General features: G+C 39.7%; 3 protein-coding genes across 5 annotated transcripts; 1 reads left to right on the forward strand and 2 right to left on the reverse strand.

Annotated features, from left to right (window-relative positions):
* The first annotated feature begins 2,395 nt into the window (after window positions 1–2,395).
* On the forward strand, window positions 2,396–3,286 carry LOC128615752 (hydroxycarboxylic acid receptor 2-like). Its single transcript, XM_053638071.1, has one exon. The coding sequence runs from the start codon at window positions 2,396–2,398 to the stop codon at window positions 3,284–3,286; it is 891 nt and encodes a 296-aa protein (XP_053494046.1).
* A 1,944-nt stretch (window positions 3,287–5,230) lies between these two features.
* On the reverse strand, window positions 5,231–10,429 carry LOC128616217 (uncharacterized). 3 transcript variants are annotated; one of them, XM_053638780.1, is made up of 2 exons: window positions 9,091–10,429; window positions 5,231–8,593 (listed from the first exon to the last, which is right to left on the reverse strand). In XM_053638780.1, exons 1-2 carry the CDS (start codon window positions 9,228–9,230, stop codon window positions 7,651–7,653), a joined length of 1,083 nt encoding a protein of 360 aa, XP_053494755.1. In that variant the 5' UTR covers window positions 9,231–10,429; the 3' UTR covers window positions 5,231–7,650. The 3 variants fall into 3 exon arrangements, with proteins under 3 accessions (XP_053494755.1, XP_053494756.1, XP_053494757.1); XM_053638781.1 differs by having other exon boundaries at window positions 5,231–8,618; XM_053638782.1 differs by lacking the exon at window positions 9,091–10,429 and adding an exon at window positions 8,970–9,048.
* Window positions 10,430–15,570: 5,141 nt separating this feature from the next.
* On the reverse strand, window positions 15,571–18,655 carry atf4a (activating transcription factor 4a). Its single transcript, XM_053638656.1, has 3 exons — window positions 18,497–18,655; window positions 17,110–17,514; window positions 15,571–16,933 (listed from the first exon to the last, which is right to left on the reverse strand). The coding sequence occupies exons 2-3, from the start codon at window positions 17,405–17,407 to the stop codon at window positions 15,981–15,983; spliced, it is 1,251 nt and encodes a 416-aa protein (XP_053494631.1). The 5' UTR covers window positions 17,408–17,514; window positions 18,497–18,655; the 3' UTR covers window positions 15,571–15,980.
* Window positions 18,656–18,901: the final 246 nt, after the last annotated feature.

Genomic DNA, 18,901 nt, shown 5'->3' on the forward strand with positions numbered 1-18,901 from the left:
TTGTTTTTGTTTTTTTAACTGAACTGATCCTGAACCGAGTCATCGGCTTGTTTAGCAGGACATTTCTCAAACCCCAAAGAGACAGAAAATCAGGCCGGTCAAGTGCAAGTCCATCATGAAAGCCTGTATGGAAAGATTGCGAATCGTTTCACCAATCAAAAAACACAGAGACATCTATTTCAGGCGAAGTAGCAATACCATCATCTACAGTGGCTTACATCGCCTTTCCAGATTTTTTAGTGCTAGTCTTATATTGGGATTTTATATCATGAATCTAAATAAATACTGATGAGGGAATAAAAACTCAATGAAGAAATATGTACAAATATAAATACTTCAAAGTTGTGTTTGTATAAGTATTTACCAGTCGCCATTAGAACTCACCTAATTAGTTGAAAAACCACCAATCATGACATAAAATCCCTATTAAATCCATTTCAATTCCAGGTTGTATACTTATGCAAAGGTCAGTATGTGTTTATAAGCCCCAAGCCTTGAAAACATGGATAGTCCAGAAAGACATGATGGCTATGTGGGTGGGCTGACAAACTGCAATACATTTTATCCATGTGGAATCATAGATCTTAAGGTTTTTAATCAAGCAGAGGCTGAATATTGCTCCCCAGATGGCCACACACAGTGCTTGGTGAAATTTAATATGGGGGGGAATGATGGAGTCAAGGACTCACACGTAGCTGTGCAGGCATAAGCACTGCTGGGAAGAAGCAGGCCTGAAAACTGCAGAAATGGCAGTTGAGATGAGATCAACACCCTAGGGCACAAAAACACACAGAATTTCACATAAAATGCTGTAAATGGGTCTCGAGTGGTGCAAGTATGTAAGGTTTTGCCTTCAGTTTGGGAGAACATTGTGAGCTTAACCGCTAATGACCACGTCCACGCATGGAGAGCATAACTGATCCTAATTGATGGGTTGGATGGACTGCCATACTATCTTCCCTAATCAATTGCAAGCATTGTAACGTAATTTTCAAAGTAAAAATGCTGTTCCATTTAGAATTCTATATTAGTTTAGTTTATTGTTAAACATGTAGTCTGTTAAGCTAAGAAAACACGCATATAGTGTACAACGTACAGGGCTGAGACAATCTACACTATTATCAAAAGGATTCTTCAAGTGGATTTTGTATAGTTATTGGTTCTGAGCATCCTAAGCGGAAAACCAAAGAACATATAAGTGTTCTAGATTGAATTTAGTGTAACCAAAGGAGACATTAGATGAGTCAGTATAAAACGTGGCCTCATGTTCAAACCCTGTCAGTGATTCTTCTTGTTAAAATGCTCTGGGGTCCAAAAGTCTATTTTTCGCCACTAAGAACTGATTTTATTTTGTAAATTAATCTAATTTTGTATTAATATATTTCTCAAACAAGATCACATCTAGATCAGACATTAGCTACATGTGTATGTGTTGTTATTTCACTGTATAGTATTACAATCATAACAACCTCCTTATGGCCTTGGGATAGGCTCCAGGTTTCCATAAGCGGTATAGAAAGTGGATGGATGGATGGATGGACCTCCTTATGGGTGGTATCAAATGAGTAAACCTTTATATTTGGTTTTCAAAAACCTTTGTAGTGTACTTTGGCACCCTGTTGTATGCATCCATATTTACCACTTCTTATTAATAATCATAGGATTTCACCACGTTAGTTTTTATCTAAAATCGAGTGAAAGTTATGAAAACTCACTGTTTGACATGTCATTTTTTTTGTTTAGGGAAATTAGTGAAAAACTCAATAGTCTAATGCCTTCCTTCTGTCCATTCACTGCCTCATTCAGCAGCACAACTCCAGCTCGGAATCTGCTGACTGCCAGAAACATGCGTTTGTAATATGTTACATTAGATTTACTCATTTCAGCCTTGCATCATTTGTTTACTCAAAGTTCTGCTGTCTCCTCACAGTTGCATCACTGGTACCGAACGTTCCCTCCCATTATGAGGCATCTTTACCTAAAGACCGTCCAAATTAACACGTCCTCTTACGACTCTGACCAATCAGGCTGGCGTAGCATTGTTGGCCACCATCTTGCTTCACTGATTGGTCCTGACCAAAATGCCGTGACTTGGTCTCCCGCTAGGATGTGCTTGTACTTGGGTGCCCCAGATGAGAAGGTGTTAATAGAGGAAAGGTCAAGGTGTGGTGTGGAAAGAATACAATAGGACGATTCAAGCTTCTGTGGCAAGAGCAGTTTGGTGTTTGAGGGTGGTGAGTGATCCAAAGTACCTTTGTTGCAAACCCTTTTTAGTCGATTTTATGTAACACTTGATGATATGGTTAATTATGGCGTAAAATGGATTGCATTGATAAAAGGTTCAAAATCCAAACCCAAAATCTGTCTTTCCTTTTTAGGTCTCATTAACAGTGAGATGGATAACACCTCTGAACTACCGCCAAACATTACACCTCCTGGTTGGCATCAACCGCTGTGGTACCAGTACGACAAATGTGCCGTGGCTCCATATGCCTTCGTCTTTTACTACACTGTCAAAGTTTTCAACCTGGCCTTGGGCTTCCCCACCAACATACTGGTGATGTGGCACATCACAACGCGCAAAAGTGAAAGCTCCACATCCGACGTCTTTATTTTCAACCTTGCCGCACTGGACGGCTTCTTCTGCCTGATGACGCCCGTGGAACTGCTGAACCGGCTGTACCTGGACCATTGGGGTGTCTGGTATTTACAGCGGTTTGCCTACGGCATGAAAGATATGGCACCGCTGTTCCTTACCTGCATCTGCTTGGACAGGTACATCGCCGTTGTGCACCCCATTGTGTTCATAAACAGCCGCGATAACCGCATGCGGACAGGCATCTCAGCATTCGTATGGGCGCTGCTCTTGGTCTATGCGCTCACTAAGAGCATTCTGGGAGTACTGAGTGTGACCGAGGTGTTCAGCGGCCTCATCGTTTCTGCCTTCTTCATCATGGTCTTCTGCAACCTGTCTATCATCTGGGTATTGCGCAGGAGTGTTGCCGGCAAAGAGGTCATGCACCCTGTGAAGAAGAAAGCCTTTAAAATGGTGGTCATCCTGCTGGCTATCATCGTGGTCAACTATTTGCCGCCTGTGGCGCTCATGCCATTTGCCTCCACTTACACGTTCGTCCAGCTGAACTGCCAAATCAGCGTCTCTGTCTTCTCCATCATGGACTTGAGCAGCACCATTGAGCTGATACTTTACATCTCCAAGATGGACAGGCTGAACTCCTACTCCTGTCTGAAGGGACCCGCAAAGAAACCAGTCGACATCAGTGCGTAAAAAAAACTGTTAATGTCAACTCTCTAGAATTTACAATCAAGAGATTAGATTGATATTTTAGAGTTATTATTTTAATCTACCTGCCTAAAGATTTAATCCTGGAGTTCCACAGTTGGTGATTCAGATTGAGAATCAGTTTATGATTCGATGTCTGACATTTACATCAGAATAAAAAGATTTTGTGTAAATTTGATGCTCAAGACAATCATCAAAACAATATAGAAATATAATGTTCTCTTATTTTTATCTCTTAAAAAGATAGAAAGCCTGTTTTAAACATCTTACAGCATATTTTTAGACAAAGTAAATCACAGAAGGAATGATCTAGGGACTACTATGGCGGAATGTAGTCAGAACATTATAACTGTTTTCACTTTGCTTGCCCTTACTCTATATACCACAAAGTTCTAGTTAAGTGTGCGATTATGGAATCATAGACGAGACCTCATATTTTAAACATATGGCTCCAGGATCTATTTGACATTTAGCACAGAAGGCGTCCAGGAACTCAGTAACGTCTTTATTCTACCGTTAGAATAAATCATTTTGCAGAATTTATGTTACTGCATTATTCCTGAGCAACATTATGTAATTCAGTTTAATGCGTTCCACTAAAAATTTTTACTCAGGAAACTGAACTTATCATCTTCAGATATTGCTAGAAGAGCCCATATTTTATGCATGATGATAATATTGATAATACTGTACATTATGTATAAACGAGAACGTGACTAGAAGACAGACATGAAGATCCGTACTCATTCTGAACACTTAAAGCAATCATATACATGAAGTACATCTACAAACCAATTTGTATACAAGATAAAACATATATATAAGAACATACCTTGGTTTTAATTCTGAGATTTACTGACATCCTTTCGTTACGTTTCCATTCTCCACACTGACATTTTCCCCGTTTCTCCACGATGATGCCATATATTCGTTAACATAAAACCAGCTCTAATTAGGCTGTTAATGAAAACATCTGGGGATTAATTAGGAGGTGGCAACACAGGTGGAGAAAGCTGGTGATTGTGTAAATATGTGGTGCTACCTGCTTAATTACAGCTGAAAAATAATTAGTTGTGTCTTGGCAATATCAACAGGCAAAATTACAGCAAGTGGAGAATTATTTATAATTTGTCTTTTCTGAATGTTGGTATTTTGCACCTTATATATATATATATATATATATAATTTTTTTACTTAATGTCATGGAGAACACAGAAGAATGTAGAATGTTTTTCAAAAAATAAAAAAAGACACTTTTCTTTTGCAGTGTACATTTTAATTTATGTTATAAACAGTAACGCAATAACAAATTTCATAAATAATTATTGAGTGTCTAATTGTTCTTGAAATATAACTTATGTAGCCTATACCTGGAGTACAAATAACCTTTCAAAACATCAAAAGAGATTGCGTATGCTTAAATTGTGCAGTTGCCACATGACACACAGCTATAATCTAAACAAAAAGGAAAGATATTGAATGAATTTTGATTTACATTCATCTCTGTAACATCAGAATTTCTCCCCGTCATTAGATCTGTGTAAAGTAATCATGTCCCCTGGGGACGGCAGTAAAAGTTGCATTATATTTGGTCCCAAACGCAGCCAGCTGACATTAATTCTTGCATTACTATTAGTTAAACGTGGACAGCACAAGTGGTTTAGGTGTTTTTAAATGACATCTAAATGCAAGCAAGAAAAAAAATAGCAGGCCTATTGGATCATATTGGATCATGAATTATATTAAAACATATATTAATACAAGTAAAAATGTTTTGCCTTAAAAACAGGACAACTGTGTGTTTGAAAATACTAATTTAAATAAATACAATTAAATATATTTTCTTCTCTTTGTTGGACGTTGGAAGCATCTACCGTCTGTCCATATCTGATAGAAAAAGCATCCAAGTGTCCCGAGTTTAAAGTTATTTATGCCATGGAATTTATTTAATCCTAAACAACTACATTACAAAATACAATTTCTTATGTTCACATGCAAAGGCGCCAGCATTGCGAACAAGAAAATCCTAGTAGACAGTGAAAACAGAAGTTTACCACGAAAACCCTAGTAAAAGATTTTAAAGATCAGAGAGGAAGATGTCCAGCGTCGTCTCATCTTCATCTCATGTCAATCACAGCGACATTAGCCAATCGTGGGTGTCTGTGAGCTCACGTATGTGGAAGAGGGTAGATAGCGCTTTCCTGTAATGCAGCATGAGCAGAAGTTGGGAAAGATGCAGCTGGCTGGCTTTCATGTGTTTCAGAAGATAGTGGGTGGGACCAAATTGGGGAGACAATATGAGGAAGAACGTCTGGTGTGACTACTAATTAATCAGCAGCTTATCTATTTGCTTAGCAACCTAGAAGACGAAAGACCCGCTCACTTGATTTCTATTGTGGTCACAAGAACAAGGTTCATGACTCACAGGTCAATGTTCACTAAGATGAAGCTGGCACATAGTGAAGTAACTACTACTGGAAACAAATGTACTTCTATTCACTTCCTGCAACCTGAATGGACTTTTTCTACCGGCTGAATTTTACTTATGTCTCGTCTGAGTGCTGCTTTTGCTGAAAAAGCAGAAATGCATAGCTTTCAGGTGGCACCTGTATATCCGTAGCTCCAGCTTCAGCTCCTGTTGATGTTGGCTCATAACTCAATAGAATTCCTCCCTGTACTAGAACCCATGTGACCGACACAAAGCAGAAGTCAACCCTGAATATCATGATGGCTTAGTGATTAACATGTTTGCCTTACACCTCTAGGACTGGGGGTTCGATTCCTGCCTCCACCCTGTGTGCGTGGAGTTTGCATGTTCTCCCTGTGCTTTGGGGGTTTCCTCCAGGTACTCCAGTTTCCTCCCCCAGACCAAAGGCATGCGTTGTAGGTTAACTGGAATTTCTGAATGGGTGTGTGAGTGTGTGTGCGTGCATGATTATACCCTGTGATAGACTAGCACCCAGTCCAGGGTGTCCCCTGCCTCGTACCCAGAGTCCCCTAGGATAGGCTCCAGGCTCCCTGCCACCCTGTGTAGGATAAGCGGTACAAAAAATGGATGGATCACAACAATTTGCTGATGATGACAGTGATTTATTTATTAAACAATGACACATAATACTTTCTAACCACTTAGAAACAACTACTACTGCCAAACAAACAAATAGTACTTCCTGCTATCACTTATGTTAAAGCAGCTAGAAACTGCCATCCCCTCACCAAACTGAATTCTTTCTCTCTTGAAGTTCATTAAAACAAACAAACAAAAAAACAGTTTGCCATGAAAACAAGAAAGCTCAAAGCCCTCCAGCCTGAAGACTTTCCTGTGTTGAAAAACTGACACTGGAGACTCCAGAGTTCCAAAATGTTAAATAAACATCTCCTCATAGAAAGCTTCAGCAGATCAACAATTACAACAATTTCATTAATATGGAGTACCTCCCATACAAGCCGCTGTGTACTCTGTTAAACATTAAACATATTAGAACAAGCACATTAATACATACTTGTGATTTGCCACTTTCTGACCAATCAGATTCCAGCATTCAAATACAACATGGTACAACTGAAATGAATGCACAGCATGGATTCAGGGAAGAGAGGGATATTCACTTTAATATAGTGAAGTGGTAAATGTAGGTCAATATTACATTTGAATTGCATTGACATTATTCAGTCCCTCAAGATTTTGTGATTATATAATCGCAGAAATGAACACAAAATCAAGCAAATTCTACAATATTTGGAAGCGCTTGCAATTTTTCAAAATGACTTCAGATGAACGCGTCATGTGACGTCATTACAACGCGCATTCAGTCAAAGCCGTCTTCGATTCACGTGCGTCAAACATACAGCTAAAAGGTCTCATTTACCAACAAACATCACTGTGAAAGAACGTGCAACTGCAATTACGCCAATTCAATTAGTTTTCTGCCAAAAAAAAAAGGCACTAAAACACTGCAAGTTGCCTCACAAATTTGGAGAAAAGAAAATCAGCAAAATCAAGCATTTTTGGCCACAAACATAATAAAAAAAACTCATGTATGGACTGAACTTAAGTCACTATTACATTTGAATTGCATTAACATTAATTAGTTGAGCAATTAAATATACAATTTTAAATCAGTGCAAAGTTTAAATATTTTGGTATTCAAACATGGATAATTACTGATCTAAAAGTCTGAGGTTATGAAATTGAGTCCAGTCAAAGCAATGACCTGAGCTTTTGCATGATCTTGGCCTTGTTTGAAAGCCCAGGAATCAGAAATAACTAATTACACAAATAGGAAACTTATCTAGATCTGGAAAACAGGTTTTAAAAAAAAAAAAAGACATGAAATTAAACATCAGTCCTATGACGTTTTAGTGATTTTGTCATGGATCTGTCTTAAATGTTCAGAACTGGCTGGCGGTCCATTAGCTGAGCTCACGAACCCGGGATACACATCATAAAACTCTGGTACTGCACACACAGCACTCGGCGTCACGTTGCCTGGAGATTGAACCAGAGGAACCAGTTTAGCGTGAGCGTAGTCAATCTCAAATCCCTCAAATATGACCCCCACTCCCCATGCTCCCAGCGCGTCTTCCAAGAGCCTTGCCACCTTCCGGGTTGCCAGCAACAGGTCTGTATAATCCCCGTCCTCTAGGCGGAGGATGTCACTGGTGAGCGGTTTGCGTGGAATCACCACCGTGAGCCCTGGAGTGTTGGGGAATGGTGTGAGAAAGGCAACGTGGCCTTCGTCCTCCCAGACCCTCCACTGCTTCTCCTCTCCTCGAACGATACGAGAAAATAACCCTGGGTGTGACGGTTCTCCGAGAAACGTGTAATTAAAAGGGGAATCCGGAGAAGTTAGCTTTGCCCGAATCCTCTCCTGAACGGCTTCCAGGTTAACATCAGTCCAGCGTGGGCCGCTTTTGGAAGTTATGTAGCCGGGATCGTAAGGCTGAAAGTCTTCCTCAGGAGCGAGATGCGGCCTCCACGTGTCCTCCAAGCCATGAAGAGGAAGAAGCAGCAGGTTTGCAGGTGTACCGTCATCACAATCGGGTCTGTGGACAACAGCGCAGCGCTGGACGCCGAGGCGCTTGCAGAGGAGATCTCCGACTGCCCGTGCTCCCAGGAGAAGGCTCAGGAACGAGGACTGCGGTAAGCGGAAAAGACTGCTTGAGGTTTTAGGTGCATTGTGGGTCACAATAGTAGCCCCTGGTGTCCATGGAGAAGGATGCAGATACGCTTCTACTGGTCCAGTTTTCCAAATCACATGATTCTCTGTGCAGGACATGCTGGATAATGTTCTGCTTTCGGAAAATAAATAACAAACTAAATAAACAAACAAACAAATAAATAAATAAATCATAGAATTATTATGTATTTATATAAATGTATTCATTTATTTACTTAATTTAGAAAGGAGCAGGCTTTAAGCAAAAGTAAATTATTGTAATTGTGGAAGTAAGGAGGTATTTATTTATTTGTTTGTTTGTTTGTTTACAATGGTGTCACTCTTGGACCACATTTGTAACATATAAATGCACACTTTTTTTTTTTTTAAACACTTAATTAATGGAAAACTACTACAAAAAATACTGAGCTAATACTAAACATATCTGTTTATAAATATGGATTCTTTGAAGTAGCATGAAATACTGAAATAACAATGAAAATAACAACCTGTCAAATCCATAAATAGTATAACAGAAAGAAAGAAACAGAAATATATCCAGTTATCTCTTATTTGAGTCATTTTTGACGATGTGTTTTTTTTGTTGTTTTTTTTAATAACATAGCCTACCTCCGTAAAACACTGCTAAGTATGATACACCAAATCGCTGAACTTTTAATCGGACTTTTTAAGACGAAAGTCTTCATTGAAAAGTAAATCCGGTTCCAATGATGCAACTTTACTCCGCTGCAGCTTGTGTTCAATCCCATACAACTCCCTCTTCATTATCTAGAGCACTAGGTTAGAGTGCATAATGACATTCCAATCAATAACATATATAGTATGTATGTGTAGCAACTAAGCAGGCGATGGAAACACAGCCTTTTCTCTTCTTTGATTAGTCTTTTTACCCAGATGTTTGCCAAAGAGAAACCAACAGCGCCCCCAGTTGTTTTGGAGGATAAAAAAAATCTGCACGTGGCAGAAAAAGTAGAGAAATTACACTTTAAATATTATTCAGTTAAAGTGGGCGTGGTTTGGCAAAAGTATACTTGAGTGAAGATTAAGTAGTGTCCGTACTAATATGTACTCGAATATTTTAAAAGAAAAGTTAAATTATTTAACCTGTCATGGTCAGGACGTGTTTATTTATTTGTTTGTTTCTGTGTTTCTATGGTTTTGTTTATTTGCGCGTTTGCTTATTTTTTTAATGTGTATTTACTTTATTTATGTATTTATTTATTTATTCATTCATTTTTTGTTTGTTTGTATGTTTCTTTGGTTTTATTTATCTATTTATTTATTTGCTTGCTTATTTGTTTATGTATCTTTGCTTTATTTACTTACATACTCATTTGTTTGCTTTATTGATATGTGTGTTTCCTTGGTTCCATTTATTTGTTTACTTATATGTTTACGTGTCCTTGCTTTAATTACTTATTTGTTCAGTTGCTTGTTTGCGTTTCCATTGTTTTATTTGTTTGTTTGTTTATGTCTTTGTTTTATTTATTCATTTATTATTTAAATTATCTCACACTTGCAGATGGTAACTATCAGCAAGACTTAAAATGTATTACAATTTTAAAAGATGTTAGGATTAATATTTAAGCTTAGCGTTTACGACATCACACCATATCTAACCCTTGTTTAAATTTGTGTCCCTTTTTTATCAGGTTCTTTATTTTATTAATTTTTTAAAAAAAAAGTTATTGTAATTTATGAAGAGCAAGTGCGACTGATATGCAGTCCTTATATGAACATGATTAGGAATGGATTTGTTTATTTGAACCTATGACTGTAGTTAATAACTAACGTTTAGAGAAATGAAATAAAATAAAGTTGGAAATATGCTTTTCCAATGTAAATGTAACTGAGTAAGAATACAAATTTCTTATCATCAGATGAAGTACTAGTCCTCTAAAATGACGCTGTTTATGTGTTATGCGCTAGAGGGCGCCAGACGTCTCTAATAAACGCACCAAATTCGTCTGAATTACTCAGGAAGATAGCTTGTGTTCTATGGTTGCTACGGTGAGATGAATGACATCTGAACTGTCCAATCAGTGAGCAGCTAGTACGCGAGAGAAAATAGGACGGACTGACTGGAACCTGAAACGTCATGGAAGAAGGAAATGAAACCCGGCGAGTTTAACAAGTTTAACGCTGGGGATATAACATGATGTTGTATCTGTTAACGTTAAATCGGAGTTTTCCATTAAGTAAATCGACCTAGCTGTTTACACAGGTCGAAAATATCGATCATTCTCGCAATGTTAGCTCATTTGTGAAGTTCCTGGTAACTTGTGGGTGTGACTAACGTCAGTTGTATTAGTTTGTAGTTTCCTGGTTGATAAAACCGGTGTAATCCGGTTTGAGCCGGTCCGCGCCTGCAGTATCTGTGTCTCACACCCAGTATAATAATCCCTCAGGAGCAACGGATCTGCTGAACATTAAACCTCTCTACAGAGTTAGAAGAGAAATAGATAGTCTTGTTGTGCCTTCTAATTATGTTGGTCTTTTCCCTCCTACAGTTGTGTCCACAAAACTCAGAATAACATTAAGTTATACACATAATTACACAGTCATTGGCGGTTTATTGGGTACACCCATGCACTTTGTAGGTGTAGGCTGCTATTCACTGGGAGCGGCGCTGGTATGTGGTGCTGGTATGTGGTGTGGGGGAAGAAAAACTAAATGTGGTTTTCTTGGTGATGTATGAGACACATCTTCTTGGTGGACAATGGGACACGTCTCTTTTTCGGTGAACAATTTGTACTATCAGTTCTCTCGCTCTTCATCAGACTTCAGATTCTGACTATAGTGTTGATGTTGGTTGGATAATTTTTGATTGGCTTTCTGAGTTTCTCAACCCTGCTTTGCAAGATACACCAAATGGCCAAATGTTTGCGGACACATGACCGTCATACCCATATGTGGTTCTTCCCCAAACTGTTGCCACGAAGTTGGAAGCACACAATTGTATAGGATGTCTCTGCATGCTGTAGCATTGCAATTTCCCTTCACTGGAACCTGTTCCAGCATGACAATACCCCTGTGCACAAAGCAAGCTCCATGAAGACATGGTGTGGTATTGTTGGAGTGGAAGAACTTATTTGGCCTGCACAGAGCTCTGATCTTATCCCCATTGAACACCTTTGGGATGAACTGGACTGTACCCCAGGCCTGACCTCACTAATGCTCTTGTGGCTGAAGGGGCATGCTCCACAGAAGAGTGGAGGTTATTGTAAGAGCAAATAGAAACTAAATCTGGAACAGGATGTTCAAAAAGGACATATGGGTGTTATGATAATGTGTCCCAAAACTTTTGGGCATAAAATGAGACATGAGCAAGCCAGTAGATGCAATTAGAGTAAACAGTAAAACAATAAATAAATAAATGACCAAGTATAATATTTTTGTTTCATTTGTTTAACTGGGTTTTCTTTGTCTATTTTTAGGATTTGTGTGAAAACCTGATGATGTTTAGATCATATTATACAGATATATAGAAAATTCTAAAGGGTTCACAAACTTTCAAGCACCACTGTAGATATAAATACCAGGAAATAAAAGCTGAAATTCATATTCATCTTTTGATCTCAAATCCAAATGTCTTCAGTCTACAGCAAAAACAAATGAATTGACCTTGCTGTTCCAATATTTTCAGAGGCTGTATCAATAAATAATAAAGAAATACTTATATATACAGTATCTCACAAAAGTGAGTACACCTTTCCCATTTTTGAAAATATTTGATTATACCCTTTCATGTGACAACACTGAAGAAATGACACTTTGCTACAGTGTAAAGTAATGAGTGTACAGCTTGTGTAACAGTGTATATTTGCTGTCCCCTCAAAATAACTCAACACACAGCCATTAATGTCTAAACCAAACAAAAGTGAGTACACCCCTAAGTGAAAATGTCCAAATTGGGCCCAATTAGCCATTTTCCCTCCCCAGTGTCATGTGACTTGTTAGTGTTACAAGGTCTCAGGTGTGAATGGGGAGCAGGTGTGTTAAATTTGGTGTCATCGCTCTCATACTGGTCACTGGAAGTTCAACATGGCACCTCATGGCAAAGAACTCTCTGAGGATCTGAAAAAAAGAATTGTTGCTCTACATAAAGATGGCCTAGGCTATAAGAAGATTGCCAAGACCCTGACACTGAGCTGCAGCACGGTGGCCAAGACCATACAGCGGTTTAACAGGACAGGTTCCACTCAGAACAGGCCTCGCCATGGTCAACCAAAGAAGTTGAGTGCACGTGCTCAGCGTCATATCCAGAGGTTGTCTTTGGGAAATAGATGTATGAGTGCTGCCAGCATTGCTGCAGAGGTTGAAGGGGTGGGGGGCCAGCCTGTCAGTGCTCAGACCATACGCCGCACACTGCATCAAATTGGTCTGCATGGCTGTCGTCCCAGAAGGAAGCCTCTTCTATAGATGATGCACAAGAAAGCCCGCAAACAGTTTGCTGAAGACAAGCAGACTAAGGACATGGATTACTGGAACCATGTTCTGTGGTCTGATGAGACCAAGATAAACTTATTTGGTTCAGATGGTGTCAAGCGTGTGTGGCAGCAACCAGGTGACGAGTACAAAGATTGAGGGAACCATGAATGCCAACATGTACTGTGACACACTGAAGCAGAGCATGATCCCCTCCCTTCGGAGACTGGGCCACAGGGCAGTATTCCAGCATGATAACGACCCCAAAAACATCTCCAAGATGACCACTGCCTTGCTAAAGAAGCTGAGGGTGAAGGTGATGGACTAAACCCTATTGAGCATCTGTGGGGCATCCTCAAACGGAAGGTGGAGGAGCAAAAGGTCTCTAACATCCACCAGCTCCGTGATTTCGTCATGGAGGAGTGGAAGAGGACTCCAGTGGCAACCTGTGAAGCTCTGGTGAACTCCATGCCAAAGAGGGTTAAGGCAGTGCTGGAAAATAATGGTGGCCACACAAGATATTGACACTTTGGCCCAATTTGGACATTTTCACTTAGGGGTGTACTCACTTTTGTTGCCAGCGGTTTAAACATTAATGACTGTGTTATTTTGAGGGGACAGCAAATTTACACTGTTACACAAGCTGTACACTCACTACTTTACATTGTAGCAAAGTGTCATTTCTTCAGTGTTGTCACATGAAAAGATATAATCAAATATTTACAAAAATGTGAGGGGTGTACTCACTTTTGTGAGATACTATATATATATATATATATATATATATATATATATATATATATATATATATATATATATATATATATACAAAGGAGTAAGTATTTATTTGCATCCTTTATTTATTAAGGAAAATTATCCAATATCACATATCAGTGAGTGGCAAAAGTACATGAACCATCAATAAATATCTTCAATAAATCAATATCATCAATAAATAAGTGATCAAGTATAATATTTTTGTCTCATTTGTTTAACTGAGATCTCTTTATCTGCTTTTAAGACTTGAAAATCTGATGTTGTTTTAGGTCATATTTATGCAGATATATAGAAAATTCTAAAGGGTTCACAAATTTTTAACCACCACTGGAGGTGTTAAATTACATTTTGTATCAACCTGCCCAATTTGTAGGCAAGCAAAAATATTGGGACATGTGACTGACAGGCGTTTCCTGTTAGAGTTATTGTTTAAACAATAAATAGCTCTGAACATCTACTATTGGTTTTAGCCTTCAGTTTCTGTGCTCTGAAATGTATCTTATAAGCCTTTGGTTTTGTAACAGATTTGCTGATTAAAATGTCCCTGAAGAATGACAGGGACTTTGAGACTCTTATCATTCCCAGCTGTCCCTCTGCTTCCTCTTGATGCTTTTGGGGGTCAAATTTCAAAGAGGCACATCTTTGTTTAGTGCGCAATGTTCCTGGTTCCACAGAGATAATTACGAGTCCGTGCAGTCAAAGCTGTTTTAAGGGCTAAATATAATCCTCCTCCTACAGTCATCAAAGACCTCTTTTCTCTTCACCACTAGCTATAACAAGCATTCTCTTGCCTACTGGTGTGCTGTTTAATTCTTTTTCTAATTCTGTCGTAAACGTAGGTAATGCCATGAAAGAGCCAAATGATCTAACCTATGTAAGCAGGACCTGGTGTGGAAGTGGGGAATATGCAACATAATTATGCTAAGTCTAAACATCTTGAGCACTTGTGAACCAAATGGATGCCATGAACTCCATAAACTGAATTTACCATGTCGGATCCAATCTGGGCTCCACACGTTAAAGAAAGCATTAACCACTCGTGAGTCAAGTTGGACAAGTACTTGTGTCTCAAACAAATCCAGTAAAACTAGTAAGTTCACGATCCACATTCATACTGAAACCACCAATTATTCAGCTTGTTGCAGCAAAAAGGTTTTGTGCCGTCACAGTACAAATAATTTTATATTAAATTAAAACAAGAGACTTTGACTCAAAAATGTGAAAGGAATAGTTAATGGAAAACAGATAATATACAAATTACAACAGCACATTGAGAATATTAAAAATAGACAATACTTTTTTTTGGTGTTGGATTCCCAGTAAGATTTGTTGACTACCGCTAAATGTACACCTTATGGGGTTGTGCATGTTCATCAAAATTTATCCCAGTGCACTGCACTCTCACCCATGCATGCATATAAAAGAAATTGATGAGCATAGAGGACATTCTTGTCCCAATTGTGTAACCAAATATAATACTTGTTCTAAGGTTTATATTTAACCAGCACTATGTGGAATAGGACTATAGTAATTAGTACACACAAAAAAAAGTATTTGCTACATGTACAGACACTCTTCCACAGTTCACCCAGCTAGATTTTCAACTTTAGACACAAACCCTCTCTGCTTTCAAACTAGATTATGGAATCCCCATAATTTCCTCAAAACACACCCTTGTGTGGTTTGAGCAATAGACAGCAACTGGTATTCAAGTTCCTCATTCTGTTCCCCTATATGGCATTTGCAAACATCTTAAGCTGGCAATTCACCAGCTGGAACAAGTCATGCAAACTAGCATCTGGGTTTTATGCCCTAGACTTAAAACTCACACTCAATTTGGGGGGGGGGGGGGGCACATCTGTGGAAAATAAGTACAAACCACAATCAATGTTTGAAGCTTTATTAGAAAACAAGAAATAGCACAATAGCATACTACACCATAGACACACCAAACACCAGTTTTAAATAAAGCCGAGTAGTGATGCTGAAGCTATATACATGCAACGAGCGCGATATTCAGTGTAACAAAAATATCCACTGTGATATGAGGCCCCTTTCTGGACAATGACGTTAAGAGGTAAGAAGGTTAAAGATAGGAAGTGACTGGGCTTTAGGTGCGTAGAGTGCACTAACTACTTTTAACTACTGTCAAGTATTACATGTTTTAACTACTCACTGATATCCTGTGAACATACATGAACTGTGAGTGCGTGGGGAAACTAGCACAGCTACTCCTACTGAATCTTCCTGTGCCTTTCTTATAAAATTGTGACAATCACACAGACCGCTCCTTCTCATGAAGAATTGGCCTTGGATTTTTTTCGGTTCTTTGCTGACCGGACTTCCTCAAGAAGATCCTTTAGGTACTGGATCTCCCGGCTGATCGAGTCTGCCTTCTCTGCGAGTGCATTGTTTCTCTTCTCCAGCTCCATACACTCTGCATTCAAGGTCTCCTGCTCCACCCGTTTCTTCTGCCTGTAGCGGGTAGCTGCCGTCTTATTCTGCTCCATTTTCTTCAGTTTCTTGTCTACCGTCTTGGTCTTTCCCGATACAGTCTTTACTTTACCAGCAACATCTATAACTGCATCAGGGTCAGGTTTAGAGTAAGGTTTGGTTCTGGAGGTACCAGCAGGTTTGGGAGATGAAACAGGACTCTCTATGTGAGGAGGAGAACTAGATACAGATTCAACACCACTGTCTGATTGGTCTGAGGAATAGCTGGAAATGCTGGGCTCTTCTTTGGTAGTGAGAACCACCAATATGTGGGCAGGAGAGAGGGAGAGCACGATACTGGGGGTCTGGTTGTCAGCACTGGCCTTGGGTACTGTTTTCTCCAGCTCTGAAATGGAGATGTCCACTTCACTGCCCAACTCTAATGTGAATGCAGGAGATGGAGGAGCAGGAGATGGAGGAGCAGGAGATGGAGGAGCAGGAGATGGAGGAGCAGGAGATGGAGAGACGGGCTCAGATTTGATCTCAACAGAAACAAGCTCAGGGTGGAGATCTGACTCGATTGGTAGATCTAGAGGGAAAGAAGGCAGGTTAAGCTCTTCCAGAACAGGTGTGGGTGCTGATGGGAACGGGAGCGGAGCCAGGTCCAGATCCATTTGGGACTCCAAGGATGCCAGCAGCTCCTCTGGAGAGCTGGGAGCCTCATCCAAATCGCAGGACCCGATGAGTGAGTCCAGGTCAAAATCACTGAGGTCGATCTTCTCAGTCATCCAGTCCATGCCTGAAAATGCATCCCCTGTAACAGTAAAAGATATGGTCACTACCCTTCCCTTTCAACGGACAGTGTTGAACAGTAAGGCCACTTGGCATTACATCACATCTTAAATTGTCCCTCAACTTAATTTATTTTATATATTTAATAAATAAATAAATGTGTTAACTATTATTGCACTTTAGTTTGAATGTTTTCACCTTCTCTCTGGTCTGCCCCAGTGTGAGCATTGATCTGCTCAGTGGCAGACAGCCAGGGGAGCGGCACATCACACCCGCCTTTACATCCTAGAGGATCGGGGGCTGAGGGGGAAGAAAACGGGGAGGAAGAGTAAGAATCAGAATATGAAGAGAAGGAGAGGGGCGATGAAGACCCCTCGGATAGAGCTCTCTCTTCATCTTCGTCCAGAAGGGGCCCAAAGGTGTCAGCCATCAGAATCGAGGACCCCAACAACAGGGTCCCCATGTCTTCCACGCACATCTTCGAGCTCAGAGTCATGGTGCCTGGTCAGAGACGGACTCAAAAACAGGGGTTTTGATGACGAGTCAAGAAGGGTTGATATGCTGTCAAATGCAGCAGTGCTGAGGTTGGTTGCCTCGAGGGACCTAAGAAGATAAATAAAAAAAAGACATAAAAGGGTAAGTTTTATCCAAATAAAGAACCCAAGACAAATGAAAAAGTACATCCTGTATATAAAAATCAACAAATGTATTTCTTGTGTAGGAAAAATGAGAACTATGTTGAAGTAGGAAGTGGAACTAGGGACTGAAATTTCCCCACATATAAACTACACAAAATGGTGGACTGGCATTAATCAAAGATGTTTAATCAGTTCAATGTCTGGGGCACGTGACTGAAATTGAATGTCACTTCTAAAAGTTTAAAGTGTGACATTTAGGTTCCTGTATTACAAAGCATGTTCAGTTTACTATTCAGTAATATTAATCAAGGCGGTCCTTAACGGTAAATCAGAGGCAAATACTTAGAAAACTGCCTGCCATGGCAGGAAATCCCCGCCCTTGGAGTATGGCAATTTCTTAATATGGTCACGAACAGCCGGTAGCCCCGCCTTCACTTCCGCTTGGCGGTAGGGGTGTCCTTGGCGCTAGCGCCATTTTCATAACAAAAGCACCCGCTGTCATTAGTTGTAAAGCGTGCGCCATTTTGAATGTGCCACGTTGCCTCGTCGACGAAAACAATGGAAAACTTAACATGGCTGTTTATTCAACAGCATGTTTTATAATAGTATTTCGGTGACTATATCAAACTTGATTGATAATTTGCTAAACTGGTTAGTCAACCAAATATACTCGATTAATAATTAATCCGGAAACGGGGTGGCGAACATGGTTAACTTTAGCGTCCTCGCTGACTAGCCCGGGTTCTATTTATTTGTATCTTTTTTTTTTTAGTAGGATATAATAGAAAAAGTGAAAACTTTTTCAACATAAAAAAATCGATACACAGCTAGTTAAATATATTTAACAAAGTCGTGTGATAACATATGGTTAAACTTACGCCATATTGATGCGCTAGTTATCTTATAGAAAAACATTCTCTTTACACAATTTACGAAATTATACTTACGCCATTTTGATAAATAGAGCCAGTGCAAAACGCCGTTGCACTGTAGGTGTTGCCGCTGCGAGTTTTCCGCTGCAAGCCGCTACAATGCCATTTTGAGCAAGTAGTCGTGTGCCCAAAACGGTATAACACTTCTGTGACGCGAGTGAAAGAAACAGCGCGACGGCGTCACATGACATTATATACTGACGTTCAACACCCGGCGATAACCTTATCCTGTCGCGACATATCCGTATCACTCCGCGCGCATTCGCTCTCATTCGATTGGCTTCTGTGAGTCATCAGGGTGTGGTCTGTTGTGCAAAAAAGTAGTTCCACAAACAGTCTCCACAAGGAAAGTGCTACAGCAGGTCACGTGAACGAAATCCGGCATTTTAAGGTCATGATGGAAATAGGACACGAAGACGT

The sequence above is a fragment of the Ictalurus furcatus genome, chromosome 12 (assembly GCF_023375685.1).
Source record: "Ictalurus furcatus strain D&B chromosome 12, Billie_1.0, whole genome shotgun sequence".
NCBI classification, from domain to species: domain Eukaryota; kingdom Metazoa; phylum Chordata; class Actinopteri; order Siluriformes; family Ictaluridae; genus Ictalurus; species Ictalurus furcatus.